Source organism: Balaenoptera musculus, chromosome 6 (genome assembly GCF_009873245.2).
Source record: "Balaenoptera musculus isolate JJ_BM4_2016_0621 chromosome 6, mBalMus1.pri.v3, whole genome shotgun sequence".
NCBI classification, from domain to species: Eukaryota; Metazoa; Chordata; class Mammalia; order Artiodactyla; family Balaenopteridae; genus Balaenoptera; species Balaenoptera musculus.
Window position 1 is genome coordinate 10,557,225 of NC_045790.1, and position 21,880 is coordinate 10,579,104.

The 21,880-nt window shown below is 38.6% G+C and overlaps 1 protein-coding gene across 1 annotated transcript in view; it reads right to left on the reverse strand.

Moving 5' to 3' along the window:
- The window catches only part of ELP3 (elongator acetyltransferase complex subunit 3), a 115,828-nt gene that overhangs the window by 52,036 nt on the left and 41,912 nt on the right, over window positions 1–21,880 (reverse strand). Inside the window, 4 exon segments of the mRNA XM_036856399.1 lie at window positions 1,185–1,255; window positions 1,257–1,379; window positions 9,583–9,709; window positions 12,505–12,666. Of these exon segments, the coding sequence (XP_036712294.1) occupies window positions 1,185–1,255; window positions 1,257–1,379; window positions 9,583–9,709; window positions 12,505–12,666 (483 nt within the window).

Genomic DNA, 21,880 nt, shown 5'->3' on the forward strand with positions numbered 1-21,880 from the left:
ACCTCCTCCCCAAGAACACCCTTCTCCCCATGCTCTGGGCCCTGCGGCTCCCTATGTCCCTCGTGTGGATGCCTGCGTTGCTCAGCACCTCCTAATGTCTTTTGGACTGAATTGTTCCAGAAAGGTGGAAGAGAAGAGGAAGGATAATGCAAATGATTTTGGTGGCTGATTTTCTAGTCACTATCTCCTTAGTATTTTTACCTGTATTTTAAAAAATAGAGATCATTAAGCAATTTAGGTCCTTAAGTTGGGCCAATAATTTTAAAAATTTGAGAAATAAATACACTGTGCCAGAAATGTGGTGTAAATATCCTTTGACCTTTAAGGAAATCCATTATTTTATATCCTTGATAATTTTCCTTTAGTTGATAGTCCTGCTTTATGTGATTAGTAGCACAGTCTTCGTGCTCAGTGGAATACTAGTCACAGCAGCTGACTGGACATGCATTTATCGATCCCCATTTGGCCTTGTACTGGTAATACTGGAATCCAGGCAGTTTTCAGCAGGGTGGTGGAAATGTGCCTTAACGACCAGGAAGTACAGGAATGGCTTTGTCAGGATTGTAGGTAAATAGGTAACTTTATGGCTTCTAAATTTTTTCTTCAGTGTTATGTTTCTATTTTTTTTTTTTTTTTTAAAAAAGACCACAATTGTAAATGAGATCTCAGTTTCTCCTAGAAAAGTAGTTAAGATGATTTCCTTCACACTATCAGGAATATGTCACTCTTTCTCCACATTTACATTAATGTCAGTAAAGAATGCTTGTTGCTACTCTTTCTTTTCTCTTCAGAGGCTCTAGAACAGGGATAACAGACACATGGCTCCACGTCCTCCTCCCACACTCACTAGAGTACCTGGGTTGGAGCAGATCTGAAAAAGGAAACGCTGATGTAGATCACAAGCTCCTGGAACCAAACACCATGCCCACTTCCCATCATCCTCCATCTCCTGGCTCGTGAATGGAGAGATGAACATGTGAATAAACGTGGTACTGGCAAAGAGGCTTGGACGTGCTGTCCTATCATTTCCATCCTCTCTATCTACAGACAGCATTCTAGGTGTCCCATTTTTAATTTAAAAAAATTCAAACCCATCAATTTGCAGTGAGACTCTTCTCATTAGAAACTGTTAACAGATAAGACTCGTCACTGATGATTTCTGGCATAAAAGATTAACACATTACCTCTGCACTCGGTACACTCGAGTCCACGGAGGCACGAGGGCAAGGATCCGGGCCACCAATTCAATCAGGTCCACTGGGAGAGTAACTCTTGTATCTTCCCGATTTCCACAGCTCATAAAGCCCAGTTCCACGAATCACGAGGGTAGGGTAGAGTTTTAAACCATCAGGACGAAAAGCAGGGTTCTCAAAAAACTCCTGTGAATAGAGAAAATGACTTCTCCATTAGTTATATGGAGATTACCCATAGTGAAGTTTCAATCTGGGGCTGGCTTCTCTCACATACCTACATGGTCCTTAGACTGACTTTCCTTCCCATCAAGTGAGGGAAGGTAGACAGAACAGAAACTCATTGTTTTTACAGCCTCAGTGGAGCAAAACATGTGTGTGCTGGGTGACCAAGCCTTTGCCAACCAACACAACCCCGGTCCACTGCTGTGGTGTCACCGCATGCCACCCTCCCCACCTTGCTTTTCTGTCTTTGCAAAGGCAATTTCCTCTGCCTGGAAATTTCATCAGTTTTCCTTCATCTAGCTAATCTCAGGTCTTAGCTTGAATGCCAGTTCTTCAGAGAGGTCTCCTGACCTTCAAATACAAGTTGCTTCACTTAAAAATGTTTTTTGGAATTCTGTACTCTTGCCTTCTTAGCCGCATCGTACTGACAATTCATCTGATGCCTGCCTTCGCCTCCAGACTGTATCCTCCTTTAATAATGGAATATATTTAACTGTTTAAACTTTTAAAAGTTGTGACATAGATCATCATCTGGGCTGAAAAACCTAAACTGTCTACTATATGGCCCTTTGCAGAAAAAGTACGCCGACCCCTGGATATGACTATTTTGTCCTCAGGCCAACTGGCACCATTCCTAACCCGGGATACACACAGTCCATTTGTTATCTGGACACTGAGGGATATATCTAATTCATCTATTTTGACATAGTAATTTCCTGCACTGTATCATCCCAGCTGGCTGCCTTATTTCTTTACTTGGGATGTAGAAAGGAGACATCAGGCATTCTCCTTTCTATGACTTTGCACTGCTAATTTGCTCTTATCTTGATTTCACTTGACACGTGATAGAGGAATGAAGGTGGACTCACACAGCTCCTTCTCACCCCGACCCTGGCGTTAGTATTTAAACGGCCAGCAGTACTGTATCTTGTGAATTGTGAAAATGCTTTTTTATCTTGTGCTGTTATTCTTACAGAGCTTTCCATTGTTTAACTTGGTTTTCAAAGAAATATATAACTATAGAGTTTTCGACCTCTCTCATTGATTTCTGTCACAGTCTTAAATGCTATAATCTTTGTGCACCATTTGCTCTTAGGGATATTCTTCTGTAATTGCATGTAATTTTCCCTGTAACATTTATATATTAAAGATTCATGAGGTCTTTAATATTCTATAGCCATCCACAAAGAGTATGCATGCAAGTCACTTTCTACCTAGTCTGCATCTATATTAGAACACAGGATTTCAGTAAAGTACTTCTGGTTACTCGTGTAATAAATTTAGGGGACATATGGGCTGATATAATCCTTTCATAAGAATGATGATAGATGGAATTGGTGCTGGACTTCCGGTTAAACATGGAGAATTAAAATATGTGTTTCTTTCCTTTCCTTCCAAAATCACACTGAAATAACAGGAAATAATTTTTTAAAAAGCATAAACCCAGAAGAACAAAGACAACATCAGAGGAGACAGGAGGGGGAATAAGTGATGGCAATAAATTTTTGGAAGACAGAAAACGGATGGAAGATTGGTAAATGACTTTGCAAATGAGGAAAATTGTAAACAAACTATCTGCAAAGGGGGATACGGATGAAAGGGCAGCTCAGTCGCACCAGAGTCCCCGGAACGAGCATGGAACAGAAATAGCAGGAATGACAGTTCTTCAGAATATAGTTCTGATTCAGACGACGTGAGTATTATACCAACAAAAAGACAAAAAACCTTAGTGATTGATTCTGATACGGAAAGTGAAAATGAAACTCACGATGCTGGAGAATGCTCCTTTGCTTCTACAGAAGAGTGGATTGAAGACAACATTTCATGAAAATTAGAAGACTTTACAGGTGTGTCAGGTGTAACTATTGAATGTAATAACCCACAAAGTGTTAGTGCAATAACAGAATTAATTTTGATCAGCCGAAATAAAAATTGCCAGCCACAGGCATTAATTTCTGCAAAAATCCCCCGGTCAATAATGAGTTTAAAAAAAAAAAAAAAAAAGGAGGGAAAATAATTTCACAGAATTCTGTAAGTGTGAAGGTATTAGAATAGAGACATTTTGGGGCATGTAAAAGGCTTACTTCCCATGATGAATCCTTTCTTAGAAAGCTGCTGGAGAATGTGTTTTAGTAAAGTAAAGGAATAAACCAATAAAAGGATTAACTTGGTTTCCAAAAAACACAGGATCCGATCCTACAGAGAGGAGAAGAGGAGCCCTAAGGAAGACCCCTGGGAACTAGGCACAGAGAAACTGTCAGTCCAGTTTTGCAGCTGGAAGGTTAGACCTCAGGGGAGTTATGTCTCCAGCCTAAAAAAGGAACTTAGAGAGGGGCTTTTAACACTTAATGGGCACACTTGAAGGTTACAGATACTCAGAGAACTAACAAGCAAATAAATAAGACAATTTTACTGTTAACTCTAGGAAAAACAAAAGGTATTTAAGAAAGAAAGTAGGTATAGTATATTACTTGGCTCCATGGAAATAATAATAATTATGTAAAAACTGTAATGAAAACATTGACTACTCATGTAACTAAAATAGTGGCCTAATAATATTGGGACAATGGGAGTTCAAAGAACTAACTCTTTAACTATTGTATTGATAACAGTAAGACAAGAGGATCTCTCTACCGACAGTCAGGAAACAGGAATCCAAGCATAGAAGAAGGAAACATGGTGGTAAATACTGGGACACCCCCGCCTCCCCTGGCCTGGCCTGGCTACAACAGTTGAAAGTGGCGGAGGCCTACTGTGTTTTGATATGACCCCTTTAGGACTTACTGGATTTTCAAACACTAGTTAATAATAATTTTATTAATTAATACCTTTTATACTCTAAAGATAAAAATTAATTTAATCAACATCATTCTGGCGGCAATGTGGATGATGCATTAGGAGGGAACATGGCTGGTGGCCGTGGGACTTAGCTAAGAAGCTGTCTACCTGTGCAGTGAGCTGACAAAAGCATGAACTGAAGTTGTGGCAGTGGGGATGAAGAGGAGGCGACAGCTCTGAAAGATATTCAGAGGGAGTAACACACAGGACCTCCTGTTAGATTAGACCCACGGTAGAGGGAACAGCAGCAGCAGTGATGTACTGAGCACTCGCTATGTGCCAGGCATTCTTCTAAGCATGCTGCATGCATTACCTCTGCCCACCTTCACAACAGCCTCATTCAGAGATGAGGAAACTGAGGAACAAAGCAGTCCGATTGCTACCAAGTGGCGGGTGGGGCCAGGATTCAAACTAGGCCCAGTCTGGCTCCACATATTCTCTCTTTCCTTCTGAATGACTGAATGTCTAGCTTGGGAGGGTATGTGGATGATGGAACACCAATATCACAGGAAACAGAAGACGAGGAGACCACTGGGGGAATAAAGTATGTCCATATTGGACACGTTAAGTCCAAAGTACACGTAAGACATCTGGTTCTAGTTGAAGAGTATTCAGCAATTGGACTTAAGAGCTAAGGCTTAAGGCTGGAGAGAAAATGAGATTCACTGAAGTGTAAGTGGTGAAGTTAGAACAACAGAAGAAAGACAAGCATATAGACGAGAGCAAAAGACAGAAGCCACATTTAAGTGGTGGGAAGAAAAAGAAGATCTAGCGGAAAAGAAATAGTTCTAGAGGTTAAAAAGGGAACCAGGGGACAGCAGAGTCACAAAAGCCAGGGAGGTGAGAATTTAAAACTGGAGAGAGTCTTTAACAATAATAGATGCTAAGATTGGATAAAATGTCAGCCGAGAAGTATCCTTTGGATTTGGAGATTAGCAAGTACTTTACAATGTTTGAGAGAATAGTTTCAGAGAGAGAGAGAGAGAGAGTGTGTGTGTGTGTGTGTGTGTGTGTGTTGGTGGGCAGTGGGGAGTGAGTAGAAGCCAAGCTGCAGTGGATTTGGAGGAAGCAGGGACACTGAAGCGTTTGTAAATGACATGGGGACACTCAAGGGAAAGGAAGGCAGGGTACTGCTGTTTTTCATTGTAGGCCTTACAGTACAATTTGACTTTTAAAATTTTGCCTGTATTCCTTTGCTACAAATAAAAAATAACTGAAAACGGAAGTTTTGTTTCTGTAAGATCCAACCCGACCAGGATTTCAACATCATTCAGGTCATGCATAGTCATTCATCGTAAAACAGACTTTCCTTGGCCTAAGAAAGGAAACACAGAAAGGTGCAATAGAAAGGGTGCCTTCCTAAGAGCCTGCTTCTACCTGAGACTCACCATGGCCTTTAACAGTTACTTAACCGCGTCAGGTCTTGTTTCCTTATCTGAGGAGGCTGGAACAGGTGGTCTTTTCTGATATAATTCTACACTACCTGTATTCTATGACATTACCTTAAGTATCGAGCCTTTACATTAAGAAAACCAAGCAAATGAAGAAGTACAACAACAAACACCTCTAACCATACCTGCCAAACTGTAACTTGATCACACTGGCTTTTGGGAAAAACAGCTCAGTGGGGGGAAAAAAAGAGCTTCTGAGTGTCCAAAGGGTGGGCAAACATTAATGGACTTCGAAAGATTTCGCATTACTGACAAGAGGTTCTGGAGATAAATTTTCCTCAAGAGGAACTGACACTCTCTAAGCATTTTCAGCAACCTGAGTTTAGACATCCAGGAGCAGTCTAATTTTAAAAGAATAAAATACAAAAAACAGCTAAGGTTATTTTGAGTAGTAAATGATATAACATTTTGGAGACCTGAGGACAGATGGAAAGGGTGAAGTTAATGCTCGGAGGATAAATTCCTAAGATGTTAAACATTCTCCATCACAACCAGGACTTTCAGCTTTATAAGAAAAAAGAAAACTTCATTTCAAAAATAAATCTTAGTTACTGAAAAATATAAGCAAATGCTATTTATCACAAACAGCTATGAGCTCTGTACCTACCACTAGATAAGAGTGTGAATCTGCAATGAACAGACGCAAATGACCAGTTTCGCTCTTAGCGACCCGAAACTGACCTAAGCAACAAGGTGTGAGAGCAAAGCCAATTTATAACTAACACATGCAGCCACATAGCTGGGATCCGTGCCAGGCAAGGCTATCTTGTCCTCTACAGATATAACATTTTTTAGACTTCTACAATTATACAAGTAGACCCTTTACTTAGCAACCCTTCCTATGGATAAAACACATTAAGGGAACTGTATCTGTGGGTTGCTAATAATGTGACAATAAAATAAAGTAGGGAAAAAAGAAAATTTTAAAGTGTAAAATATACTGCCTACTAATTCAGGAAAAGTTGTGAATTCCAAATAGGCCCAAACAAGATTTCTTAAACAAAAACTAGTTTAAAAAAATTTTAGTAAACCTTTTATTGAAATACATCTTAGTATAAAAAAGTACACAAATCGTAAGTGTACACCTTGATAGATTTTTACAAATCATGTAGCCAGCACCTAGACACTCAAATCAAGAAAAGGCACATTATCCAAACCTCAGAAGCCTACCACATGCCTGTTTCCAGCTACAATTCCACCCAAAGCTTCTGAACCTCACATTAATAGGATTGTATGTTAGGTAGTCTTTTGGATCTGGTTTCCTTTGCTCAATATTATGCTGAATAGAATCAGCCACGTTGTTGCATGAAGTCATAATTAAGTTACTCTTATTGTTTTATGTATTTCATTGTTTGACTACACCACAACTTACAATATTTATGTATTTGACTTTAATGGACACTTGGGTTGTTTCCAATATGATGATACTACACTCAGTAATTTGTGACTGTGTCTTGGTAAATATGTGTGCATTTCTGTTGGGTAAACGTGAAGGAGTAGAATTGCTGGGTCATGGAGTATGCCTACGTTCACTTTTAGTAGATACTGTCAAACAGTTTTCTAATATGATGTACTATATTCCCACTGGCAATAAATGAGAGTTCCAGTTGCTCCATACTCTTACCAACACTTGATATTGTCTTTTTTCATTTTAGCTATTCTTAGCTATTCTGATGAGTATACAGTAGCCATGCATTGTAGTTTTAAATTTCATTTCTTTGAAGATAAATGACTGAGAACTTTTAAATAGTTTTACTGAATATTTGAATATCCTATCTGTGAAGTGTTTGTTCAAGTTTTGTTTTTTATTCCCATTCTCCTATTAGGTGGTCTGTCTTTTTTTAAATTGATTTGTAAAAATATTTAAGACAATCTATAGATTAATTTTTCAGAGAATTTTTCTCTAGAGAGAAATCAGATTTCTCATTTTAGCTCTATTTTGTTACTCATTTGCTGGGATGCAGTTAGAAAAGGCATATGGTCTGCTCATATTCCCTGTAGGTTTCTTTGAAAAGATTATAAACAAGCAGATAAATCCATTTACATGAAGGGCTGTCTCTGCAATATTATTTCTGAACTATTCTTTATTTTGAAGACACAAAGAAAATGAATTGTAAGACTCAGCTATTTGCTATTACTTGACATATTTTTTCCAAGGGCACTTAAAGTTATGAATGCTGGCTATACCACTGGCCCACCTAGGAGCTGTGCTAAAGAAAAGTGTGTTTCAGGTGCCTTTTAGGCTTGAAGTCTGAGTACCTGGCTAGTACTACTGAGGGGAAGATATTAGACTCAAAATCTATTACATAGTCAATATGGGGGAATTAATAACCTCTGTGAATTAATGCTGTCTTATAAAATAGGCCTTTAGTTGTAATTCATTGGCTTAGAAATAATAAAAATAAACTTTTTAAAAGGAAAGAATTATTAACTTCACAAATAAGGCATGATGAATTCTATTGTTCTAATAAACAGAGCAAAATAAAAGTATTTTCGTGGATGAAATAACTTGATAAATATTTTCATTCTCTTCTCTAAAAGGATATCGTTAAGCCACCTTCCCTATTTGAGAATCTGAAGGAAAAAAGAGTTTTGAGCAATCTCATTTCCCAAGACAAAGCTAACATGAATCAAGCTAACATGTGATAGAGTAAAAACAAACAAACAAACAAACAAACGAACTCCAAGTTAGGTATTAAAATTCAAGAACAGAAAGGCCAGAAGAAAACAGAATATTTTCTTTCACTGTTTAATGAAATGCTATACGAGAAAGGCAGTTCTAAGCTTAGAAGTATCTTAAGAAATCATCACTAAAAAAATAAGTAAGTAAATAAGATAGATTTGACAACAGAAACAAAAGGTCAAGGATAGGTTGGGGAAAATATTTTTAACAAATATAAAAAACAATCCATAATATGTCATTACCTAGAAAGTTCATATAATTAATATTAAAAATATTCATATCTAATAGAGTAATTGGTCAGAGGACAAAAACACACAATTCCAAAAAGATGAAAGAATTATACTTATTAAATACAAACCTGAAAAATGCATTACTTATAATTACAAAATACAAGTTGAAACAGCACTTTTATCCATCAAATTAATGAAGATAAAATATTGTATGTATGTGTGTGTGTGTGTTTATATATATGTATGTAGAAAATACATAAATAGGAGAGAATTATTTTGGGAAAAAGATAACCCTGCTGAAATGAGTGTAAGTTGTTACAACCCTGGGAAAAGCAACTAAGTAGTATGGTGAGATTCTTAAAGTATTTATACCTTTACCTGATAATTCTACTCCAGGGAATTTGTCCTAAAGAAATAACCCTAAATACTATAAAAAATTACAGGCATAAAACTGTTGATGTGCAGTCTATTTACAAATATCTATTTGATATTTTGATATTATCAAAAACTGATAATATCTTCAATTAAAAAAACTGGAAGTGGTTAAGCAAAGTATGGCATATTTGTTCAATGGAAATTAAGTGGATATTTAAATATGTTAACCTTTTAACAGAGACCAGGCTATAACAGGAATAAATGCTTGCTATAATGTTAAGTGAAAAAGCTATTAAAATAATTACCTATCATATACGTAAGTGTAAGTATGTCTTTGTGTATCTATGTATCACCCACCTCATCCCCTAAAAAATCCTAAGTATAAAAAAACCCTGGGAGTATATTGACATGTTAGGGTTTTATTTGGTGTCGGGGCTGTGAGTGACTCCTCTTTCTCCACTGTGTCATAATGAGGATGTCTTGCTTTAATAATGGGAAAAAAATCAACAGTAAATAATCAGAAAGAGCAGAGAGGGTAGAAGCAGCATGCAGAGGCATTCTCAAGTAGCTTGGTTTAAGGTAATACTTACTGTAAACTGTTCAATGTCTCTCTCTAGTCCCACATTTGGCAGATCGGGCATCATATGAGCCACAACTTTGAAACCAGAATCTTTGGCCAGGTGAAAGGACTCACATACCGCCTTCACAGTGTGGCCCCTGAGGAAGAAAATTCACTACCTGTTACACAAATAAATGGGCAACAAGGTGTGTACAAGGAATAGAGGGAAAACAATCTCCAAGACAGGTAACAGTAGCTCTATAGTGAAGAATATGGTTGGGGAAAAAGAAATCGTAGAAAGTCATTTTTACATCTCCACCTCTGAGAAGGCCTGGAAAAAAATAATTTTACTTCTGAGATATTTCTCAGAAATTCCCTTATGCACTTACTCTGACAGTAAGTTCTGACAGTAAGTGACTGAGGTCACAGGAGTTAATATACACTAAAATTATTTGATTTAGCATCATCGGCCAAAATAAGCTTGCTAATGTAAATATCTAGGTTAAAAACAAGAATAATGAGCTCAAAACCATGCAGGAGCAGCATCTTGTTATGCTCTTTCCTTTAAAAATCTTTTAACAAATAATTTCATTTGGAGAAAGAAAGGGAGGGGGGGGGGAAGAGAGAGAGAGAGAGAGAGAGAGAGAGAGAGAGAGAGAGAGAGAGAGAGAGAGAGAGAGGGAGAGATACATCTATATACAAAGTAGATTTCACTCTGGTGGGTTGGAGGGCCCTAAAAAAAAGGTAAGAAGAGAGAATGATTTAGTGACAAGTCAGAATCATTTGGGGCCAGCTGTATAAATCATTTTAACATTCTAGTGCCACATTCAAGTAAGAAGCAAGCCCTAATAATAGTTTGGGGCTACTAAAGACCGAAGCCCTGTATCAATCCTTTCACCACCTAGCCATTCCCATTCACCACCAAAAAATCCTACAAACCATGGACTCCTTCCCACTCTGTGAAGGTTCCCATCCATTTCCATGGCTTCCATCTCTAATCTCTTTTTGTTAATAACTTCTCAATCTATGTGACTGGGCCAGGCCTCTCTTCTGACACCATGCCCAAATATCCAATACTCTAATGCTGCACTGTACAATATTAGAGTCATGAGGCACACGTGGTTATTCAAGTTTATCTTTAAATTAATTCAGATGAAAAATTCAATTCCTCGGCTGTGCTATCGCAGTGGACAGTGCGGGTACAGAACATTTCAGTCACTGCAGAATGTTCTGCTGGACAGCCCCGCTCTAAAGCAAACCTTCAACCGGTTGTCCCACAAGTATCTAAAACTTAGTTTATCCAAAATGAAACTCATCTTCCCTCCAAGCCTCTCTATTTCCCATTCTCTCTTACCCTCATTCCCACTCAGTCATCAAACACTGCTTTTCAGGACATCATTTCCTGCTTAAATTACCGCAGCAGCCTCTGAACTCACCTTCCTTCTAGCTTGGTCTTCTTAGTCCACCCTCACACTGTGATCCCCAGGACTTCCCTGGTGGTCCAGTGGTAAAGAATCCGCCTTCCAATGCAGGGGACGCGGGTGCAATCCCTGGTCAGGGAACTGAGATCCCACATGCCGCACGGCAGCTGGGCCCGTGCGCCTCAACTAGAGCCCGCATGCCTCAAACTACAGAGCCCGTGCACCTTGGAGCCCGCGCCACAACTAGAGAAGAGAAAACCTGCATGCCACAAATAGAGAGAAGCCCGCGCACCACAACGAGGAGCCCGCGTGCTGCAACTGAGACCCGACACAGCCAAAAATAAATAAATAAAATAAAATAAAATGCAGATATGCCTTGATCACAAGTTAGCTTGCAGCCTGGCCTTGGATTAAAGCCCAAACTTGCTGGGCTGACTTCTAAGGCGCCCCATGATCTGGCCAACCTGCTGACCCTTTCAGCCTCACCTCTTACCACGCTCCTACCTCACGCTCCACACTCCCACCAAATGAAACCACTCCAATTTCCCGAAATGTGCCGTGTGCTCCTATCCTCAGGAGCTTGCTCGTACTCTCCTTTCTGCCTGAAAAAATCTTCCTCTTCCCCACCTGACTAACTCAGACTCTTCCAGAGACTCTTTCCACCCACAAGGTACCTCTCTGGCATAGCCCTGGTTACTGCAGCAGCCCTACCAGCATTCCCGGTTCAAGCCTTCCCCGACAAGACCGCATCCTATGCAGGCTGATCTTTCTCACGCTTGATATCCATCTGACTCTTCCTGTGTGCAAAATATTTAATAGACCTCTATTACCTAAAGGGAAGCATCCGCCCTCGTTAGCCTGGCACTCTTCCTGGTTGTTGCTAAGATACTGACCCATGTGTTTCCCTAGTTTCCCTTGACTTCCTTCTCTGAGCACAACCCTCCACCATGTCTATCCAAATCCTATTAAAGTGAAGTAGCCTTTAAGATCCAGCTCAACACACACTTACTCCCTGAAGCCTGCCTTTATTTCTGGAGGGAAGAGAACTTCATATGGCTCTATCAACCCTTATTTCTTTCCTACCTTAGACTCCCAAATTTCTCAAAGTTTATACCCATCACCTCACCAGCCTTTCTTTCACTACCCTACCAAGTGGCATTTGCTTCACCAAAACTAATCTCTTAAATCTCACACTAGTTTCCTTCTTGTTCAAACCCTTTTCTTTGTTCCTATTCTCCTTGGCCTTCTCTCATGCTTTGAACTACTAACCCTGAGCCCTGCCCTCTGCTTTCCACATGGGAAAGGCTATTTATCACAAGAACTGGAAGAGAGACGAGCATGTTTATAGAGTACTGGAAAAAAGCCAGTAAAGAGAGACTGAAAATCAAGGAGGGAGGAGATGGAACTAAGAGCACAGACAGAAGAACGAATACGAGGAATACCTAGACCTCTCCCTGTCAGATGGGTAGTAACACAGATCCAGTCGGTGGGGGAAAAGGAAGTCTTGTGCAAGATCATCTGCACCGTCTTACCGGTTGGTATCTCTGGCCACATCCTCATAGACACTCTGCACCCCGATCTCCAGCCGTGTGCAGCCATAGGTCAACATATCACTTAAATGCCGCTTCATGCAATAATCTGGTCTGGTCTCAATAGTAATTCCGATGCACTTTGTGAGGCTTCTCTCAGAATATCTGTAGAGTAAAATCGAAAAGTAAACAACTTGCCAAAGCTTTAGGACATTTGTTCTCATTTAAAGGATGTCTTCTTCTTGTCCTCCCGGCTCTAACCCAGTGGTTAAGAGCGTGGGCTCGGACTTCCCTGGTTGCGCAGTGGTTAAGAATCTGCCTGCCAATGCAGGAGACACGGGTTCGAACCCTGGTCCGGGAAGATCCCACATGCCGCGGAGCAACTAAGCCCGTGCGCCTCAACTACTGAGCCTGCGCTCTAGAGCCCACGAGCCACAACTACTGAAGCCCATGTACCTAGAGCCCGTGCTCCGCAACAAGAGAAGCCACTGCAATAAGAAGCCCGCACACCGCAACGAAGAGTAGCCCCCGCTCACAGCAACTAGAAAAAGCCCACACGCAGCAACGAAGACCCAATTCAGCCAAAAATAAATAAAATAAGTGAAATAAATAAATTTTAAAAAATAGTTAAAAAAAAAAAAAGAGCGTGGGCTCTGGAGCCAGACTGTCTGAGTTCAAATCCTAACTATGCAAACAGGAAAGTTACTAACCTCCCTGTGCTTCGGTTTCATTATCTGCAAAATGAGGATAAGAGTCGCTATACCTCATGGGACTGACGTGACTGAGCCGCCACAAAGCAATGTGATCATCACCATTATCGTTATTATTCTCCTGCAGTGTGCTGCAGCCATAATCTCCTTGAAAGCAGGGATTTCAACTGTGAAAACCCTAACTTTCAATTCCTAGCAACGATTTTTCATGGAAGTGAAAACCATCTGCATTATTTATTTTCCACTCCATATTTTAGTTATGGTAAATAAAAGAAAACAAACGAGGGGGGAGGGGAGGGTATGCATAATGATCATAGGAATAATTCAGATGAAATGTCTTCTATACCCACAAGTCTTTTTGTCAAGCCTATTAATCTTAGCAACAACTTACAAAATTAGGAATCATTTTTCTCCTTCACTAAAACCAGATATCAGAGTAGTGAGTACCACTTTAATTTATTTATTTATTTATTTAATTATTTTGGCTGCGTTGGGTCTTTGTTGCTGCATGCCGGGCTTCCTCTAGTTGTGGCGAGCGGGGGCCTGCTCTTCGTTGCGGTGCGCGGGCTTCTCATTGCGGTGGCTTCTCTTGTTATGGAGCATGGGCTCTAGAGCGCAGGCTCAGTAGTTGTGGCACACGGGCTTAGCTGCTCCGCGGCATGTGGATCTTCCCGGGACAGGGCTCAAACCATGTCCCCTGCATTGGCAGGCAGATTGTCAACCCACTGCGCCACCAGGGGAAGCCCATGAGTACCACTTTAGATTCAAGCTAGAACCTAGAAGAGGAAAATGACTTGCTAAGTGGCCTGCTGATGCGATGGAACAGGAACCATTACCTACAGAGGCCACTGCGGCCAAGCACGGCACTATATACTCCACATGCACTGAATGCTCCCGTTAGCTCTATGAAGTATGTCTTATTATCCCCATTTTACAGATAAAGAAACTGAAGTTCCTAAAGTGATTAAATACTTTGTCCAAGGGTACAGAGCTCATAAAGTCCAAGTCAGGATTTGAAGGTAGGTCTGCCTGACTTCAAAACTCCTGCTCTGTGTTTCACTCTATCACACGGCTTGGACAATTCAGCATGGGACATCAGATCTGTCCTCTCTTCAACTTCTCCTAGAACGAAATAATTCTTCTCAGTGCACCCTTCTACAACTTTCTCAATTCTTCGGGCAGGGTGAGGGAAGCCTTTTTTTGCCACTTAATTTCCTTCTTTCCAAAGAAGTTCATAGCTTTTTTCTTGAAAAATAAAAATCATAAAATTTCCATAGTGTTGTAACTACTGTTCTCCTTTAAGTTCATTCATTCATAACTGTCAATAAAACTGACTTATCTAATTTAATAATAATTATTAAGAAGGTTACGAATCACTGAACTGAAGGACTGATTCTGAAGTCTTTCACTCTAGACGTTCAAAGTCTTTACACTATTACCCTATTCCTAAGGTTTTATATAGGATTACTAGAGGCAGCAAGAACTAAAGGGAAACAACTAGTTTATAGTTACTAAACGATAAATCATAAGACAAAAAAGGGCACAGATCTTATCAAATCTTGCTTCTGACAGCTAGCTTCTCTGAAACAATCAGATCAGAAAGTCTCACGCCTCTCAAATAGGTGGGTCCCAAGGCATGCAGAATACATGTAACTCACCTTCTTCGAATACCAATTATTGTGTTTGGAGAAAACCATTGTTTTAAAAAATTAAGGGACTTCCCTGGTGGTCCAGTGGTTAGGAATCTGCCTTCCAGTTCAGGGGACGTGGGTTTGATCCTTGGTTGGGGGGAACTAAGAATCCCACATGCCGCGGGGCAACTAAGCCCGCGCACCACAACTACTGAGCCTGCACGCTCTGGAGCCTGTGCCCCACAACTAGAGGGAAGCCTGTGCGCCACAACAAAAAAGATCCTGCGTGCCGCAACGAGGATCTTGCGTACTGCAGCCAAGACCCGACACAGCCAAATAAAATAAATAAATAAATATTTTTAAAAAAATTAAAAAAAGAAAACACTAACGTATTATGGAGAAAGCATATTGCATGACAGCTGAAAAAAACCAAAAAGCAGAAAACTCTAAGTTTTGAGTATATTTAACAAAGTAAGTGAGAACATTTTACAGTCAGGCATTCCAAAATTGTATCATAAAACCTCTCCATTCACTGATATTTTTATAAAACCCACAGTATTTTCTCGGACTTCCCTGGTGGTCCAGTGGTTAAGACTCCATGTTCCCAATGCTGGGGGCATGGGTTCAACCCCTGATCAGGGAACAAAGATCCTACGTGCTGCAAGGCACAGCCAATAAATAAATAAATAAGTACGTAAACACAAACAAACAAACAAAACAAAAAAACAACCCACAGTATTTCCTAAAAGGATGCCATTAAGTTATCAGCAAAGTTGGCAGCACAACAGTACCTTACATTACTAAAACTAGAGGACAGGCAACTGCACAGATGGGAATTCGTCTAGAGGAAAGAGAAATCCACTAGCTAATCTCTATTGCACAGATCATCAAAGGCCCAAGCAAGACTGATAGAGAAAGCTGCTGCGAGGATGATAAGGTCTCTTCATAAGTAGTTAGAATGTAGTACAGGACACAGAGGCAAACCTTATTCACAAACAATAATTTAACTCCATTTCAAAAGTGTCTTTCCTCTTGGGGAAAATGTCATTACCTTTTGCAGGAGCAGAAACGGAGGAACAAAAAATAACTCAAGTTTTTAAAAGCCAATATTTTCTATTTACCACTATCTTTCTTTCAGAATTGTATTTTCATCTGAAAAGCAATTAAGCAGAAATTCCTATCAAATTTGAGCAAAAATAATGGAGTATTTTCTAAAGAACAGAATATAAGGTCATCTTATACAGTATAAGATCATTTTTTAAAGGATTTTTGTTAATGCTACATTTAGTTCTACATATCACTAATTCTTGCCTCTTCATTAAAGAGAGATGTAAAGATATCAATATGATTGGTTTTTCAAAATATTGCAAGTATGTTCATAAAGGCTGTCAACTCATCTAAGCAAAATATCTGAGCTGGCATTTTATGGCCTGCCATAACCCGCCACACTGTTTAGACAGCCATCCGACAGTGTGGCTCTCCTTTACTACCGAGTTCAACTACCATACAGCTGGGGAGCGGGGAAAGGCAGACTTGTTAAATTCTTGGGCGTTTACGAAATGTACCAAATTTTCCAACCCTGATCATGAGCTTCTAAGAGACAAAGCCAGGACTTGTACCCAGGTCTTCTGATTCCAATTCCACTTCTCTTTTTGTGGCATTATAGGGTCATTTAAAATAAGCCTAAACGTCACCACTGTGGGGCTATGTTGGATCCTACACGTTTCTGTATGCCATAGGACTGGCACCAACTATAAAAGATGCTAATGTTCTCTGTGAACCATAACTTAAGCCAATAACTTATGCTGACAGCATTTTTTTTTTAACTGAGGGGCTGGGGCTGGGAGGGGGTGGGAGATGGGACAGTAACCTGGGAATATAAAAGCAAATAAAAACCAAACGCTACCCAGACTTCAAAACAAAGCTCAAGGGCTTCCCTGGTGGCACAGTGGTTGAGAATCTGCCTGCCGATGCAGGGGACACGGGTTCGAGCCCTGGTCTGGGAAGATCCCACATGCCGCAGAGCAACTGAGCCTGTGAGCCACAATTACTGAGCCTGCGCGTCTGGAGCCTGTGCTCCATAACAAGAGAGGCCGCGATAGTGAGAGGCCAGCGCACCACGATGAAGAGTGGCCCCCGCTTGCCGCAACTAGAGAAAGCCCTCGCACAGAAACGAAGACCCAACACAGCCATAAATAAATAAAAAATAAATAAATAAATTAAAAAAAAAGAAAAAAGGGCACAAGGAAATCTTTAAAAAAAAAACTTTAAAAAACAAACAAAAAAACAAAGCTCAAATACATTTCTCCTGCCATGACATCTTCCCAGCGCCTCTCAGTAACTCCGCGCTCTCATTCCTGAAGTACCTTGCCCATACTCTGAATGGAGTTTGTCTTGTTATTTGTGGCTATGTCTGTCTATCCACCTAGACAGGAAGCTCCTGGAAGGCAGTAGGCTCGTATACATTTAGAGGTAAGGGCTTCAGCACTAGAAACTCTCCTTCAATATAAAAATTACTAATATGAAGAATGAGTAAATGAATGAGGCATAACCGAAGACATAGGAGGTCTCTCTCTACTCCCATAGCAGCCTCTAGCTAATTCTACTGGTTACCTTTCCTCTTGCAAATAGTTAACCCTAAAAGTTGCTTAACACTAGGCCAGGTAATCTACAGAAAGTAAAGATACAGTAGTTCTCGTCCCAGAGATGCTCAACAGTCTAGCTGTAGGGATAAGACACACAGCTAAAGCCAAGAACCACTTAAGAACAAAGAGCCAGAAGTGGCAGATATATAACTGGATAGAAATGATTTCTTGGAAAGCATGCTTCTACTTCTGGAAGGAAGAAAGTGACCTATAAAAGTGACATCTATTGTTATTACTTACTGTCCCTTCACACTAAGGTCCCAACCAGGGGGACACTGAAGAAAGACGATGTGACGGTCTCTTTATTATCTTCTGTAAACGGTTTCTGATTCACTCCAAGAAGGCTGTGGCATCAAAGAACACTTCTGATTACTATTAATCTCCTGAAGTCCTCTCTAAAACCTCTGTCATTAATTAAGTTGGATGTGTCTTACTTTAGATTTCCTGTGTGAAATCTCACTAGAGGTCTAAGCCCAAATTTCTGAGAGTTTTATGGACCCTTTCCTACATGGACATCCCTCTATCTCAAACTCAACCTGCTCAAACCAAATCACAACGTAAATATTTGTAATATGTAGATGAAAGATTGATTTTCATTAATCACAACGTACAAACTCTCTTTTGCATCTGCAGTCTCAAAATGAGTAAGGAGAATTTATAAACTTCTTTGGACAGCCAAAGATTTTTTTGACTTGCCAAATAACATCTGGGGTGATTGGTGTAAATCCTCAGTAGTACCACAGAACACATGCTTTTTTGGGGGGGGGCAGGGTGGTGCGGGGGCTATAATCATATCTGGAAAATATCTCAACAAAATGTTATGTTCTGTATAATGCTGTGCTAGTGATATTCCAAACTTAAGAATGACTGAGTTGAATGTTTGAGAATTTAAAAATAACTATCTTTTTCCTTTTGAGATGGTGGTCAAGTTTGCTTCCTGGATATTGGCAGTTATGTCAAGAGGGTCTATAACATAAGGTTCTGCCCAACACAAACTGAGGAAACAGACAGGAACAGAAGTTCAATTTTTAAATGAGTACACCTATGAAAAACTCACCTGGTAACATAGCTTAGAGAGTAATCAGGGACCTTTGGTCCCTTATCATGCTAGTTGACAAGGTTTAAGATATATGAAAAACAACCCTTAACAGTTTCGGTTTTGATTCTTTCAGTAGCCGACAAGAATGCTACCATTTTATACTCCTAATCAGACAGCTGAAGAGCCAACAGCAATGTACTATTAATAGAAAAAAACAATCATGGTTATTACACATTCTTTTAATATTCTATTCACATTCAAATTTAAGGGCTATATACATAAATGCGTTATAGAAAAGTTGTCATTGTCCGAAAGTGACTGCTAGATGAAAAATAACCTTCGAGCACATCTTTTAGATAAAAATTCCCATTCCAATAGAAATCTTCAAAGCATACAACGTCACAGAAAGAAGTAACTTTAGAAATAATATAGTCTGCCTCCTCATTAATAATGTAAGATAACAACAGAAATAAGTCTGGAACCTAATTCTTAATGCACAGTTCTTCCCACTGCACTCATTTAACAATGTTTTTTAAGTACAGTAAGTCCCCTACATACAAACGAGTTCCATTCCGAGAGCACATTCATAAGTCCAATTTGTTCTTAAGTCCAACAAAATTAGCCTAGGTACCCAACTTTTACAGATAATTCCAGACACATGAACTAACTTACGTGACTGGACATGCAAACACATGTTCAAATCTTTGAAAATTCGCAACTTGAAGGTTCGTATGTAAGGGACTTACTATACCTTCTCTCCTCAAGGAATTGTGTTAGATATGACAGACTCTCTCTCTCAAGAATACATTCCCTATTAAAGGATATAGAAAAAATGCATTGCACAGAATTAGACAATAATGGTATTCAGTAAAACCATTACTCTTGGCTACTGAAAACCAAAGTGAGGGAGTGACTAAATTGGTAGATGCAAATATTAATGGTATCTAATGTTAACAGATTAAACATTCCAATTAAAAGGCAGACATTGTCAAAATGGATAAAAAAACAAGACCCAACGACTGTAGACTTCCATAAAACTGCCAACTAGACTGTTAAAAGAAACACAGTTTCAATACAGAGACATATGGGTGGAAAGTAAATGGATGGAAAAAGATACTACATAGGGAAAACAGTAAATATGCAAAAGCTGTAATGGCTAATTTAACATCAAAAAAAGGAAACTTCAAGACCAGAAATAAAGGACATTTCATAATGATAAAAAGGTAACTTCATATTGATAAAAAGTTCATACACCAGGAAAACATATCAATCATAAATGTGCATATTCCTCACAGCAGATCTTCAAAATAAATGAAGTAAAAACTAATATAACTAAAGGGAGAAATAGATAATTCTTCAATCATAGTTGGATATTTTAATCTCTCTTTCTCTCTTTGCAACTGATAGAACTACACAGAAACAAAACAAAACAAACCAACCCCAAGACAAGGACCAACTGAACAACACTATCTACCACTTTGACTGAATTGATATTTATAGAACATTACATCCAACAACTGCAGAATACACATTCTATCAAATATACATAGTTTGTTCACCAAGATGGACCATATATGCTGAGCCACAAAATAAGCCTCAATAAAAAAACTTTAAGAAATTGAAATTGTATAGAATAGACCCTCTCTGACCAATATGGAATTAAATTAGAAATCAATGACATTAAGAAATCAAGAAAAACTCCAAGTTTTTGGAAATTTAGAAATTAAACAATCCATTTGTATATAATCCATGGATCAAAATACAAACAATTTTAGGAAACATTTTGAACTGAATAATAATTAAAATACAACATATTAAAATTTGCGGGATTCAGCCAAAGCAGTGCTTAGGGGAAAACTTTAAAGCTTTAAATACTTACATTAGAAAAGAAGAAAGGTCTGTAGTGATAAGTTTCTATACCTTACTTAAGCATAGAAAGAGTAAAGGAAATCCAAAGCAAGTAAAAGATGATAATAAAAATAAAAGCAGAAATATATTAATTAATAAAAACCAAAGGTTAATTCTTTACAAAGAACAACAAAACTGATAAACCTTAACTAGACTAATAAAGAAAAAAAAGAGAGAACACAGGTAATCAATATCAGGATTGAATGAGGGATGGATCACTAACATCCTACAGGCATTGAAAACAAAATAAGGGAACATTATGAACAACTTAATACCAAAAAGTTTGACAATTTGGATAAAACAAATTCCTTGGAAAATATAATTTACCAAAACGGACACAGAAGAAACAGGAAATTTGAATATCCCTTTATCTATTAAAGGAATTGAATTAATCATCTAAGACCCTCCCATAAAGAAACTCCAGTCTCGGACAGTTTTACTGTTGAGTTCTAGCAAACACTTACAGAAGAAATAATATTCATCTTACATGAACTGTTTCAGAAAATAGAGGAGGAAACACTTCATAAGTTGTTTTATAGGTCCAGCATAACACTAAAACCAAAACCTGACAAAGAAGTTACATAAAAGGAAATCACAGACTGCCATCCCTCAAGAACAAAATCCTTTACAAAGTCTTAGAAAGGTGAATCCAGTGATATATAAAAAGAAAAATAAATTTTGACCAAATAGGGTTTATCTTAGGAATGCAAGGTTAGTTTAACATTAAAAGATCAATCAAAGTGATATATATTATCAGAATAAAGGAGGAAAATCATATGATCATTTAAATACAGACAAAGAAATCATTAGACAAATGAGTTAATGATAAAAAACTCTTAGCAAAATTCTTCAATCTGATAAAGGTATCTACAAAAAAAACTCACAAGTAACACTGTACTTAACCCTGCAATATTAAATGTTTTCCCTGTATTATTGGGAAGAAGACAGAGAGACTCACTCTCACCACTTCCATTTAACACTGTACAGAATGTCCTAGCTGTTGCAATAAGGCAAGAAAAAGAAAAGCATGAAAATCCAAAAGGAAAAATTAAAACTCATTGTATTTGCAGATTATACGATTGTTGTTGAAGAAAATCCCAGCAAATTTACAAAAACAACTTTTAGAACTAAGTAGTGAATTTATAGTAAGGTCATATGATATAAGGTTAATATACAAAAATCAACCATGTATCTAGATACTAGCTGCAAACAATTTGAAAATATAATTTTTAAAAATTTCATTTAATATAGCATCAACAAAATACTTTGAAATAAATTTAACAAAAAGCATACAAAATATCCAAACTGAAGATTGCTAAGAGAAATTAAAAAACACTTAAGGAAACTAGGAGATAGACTATGTTCATAAACTGGAAAACAATATTGTTAAATGGTAATTTTCTCAAAATTGTTCTATAGTTTAAAAACAATCCCAATCCTATCACA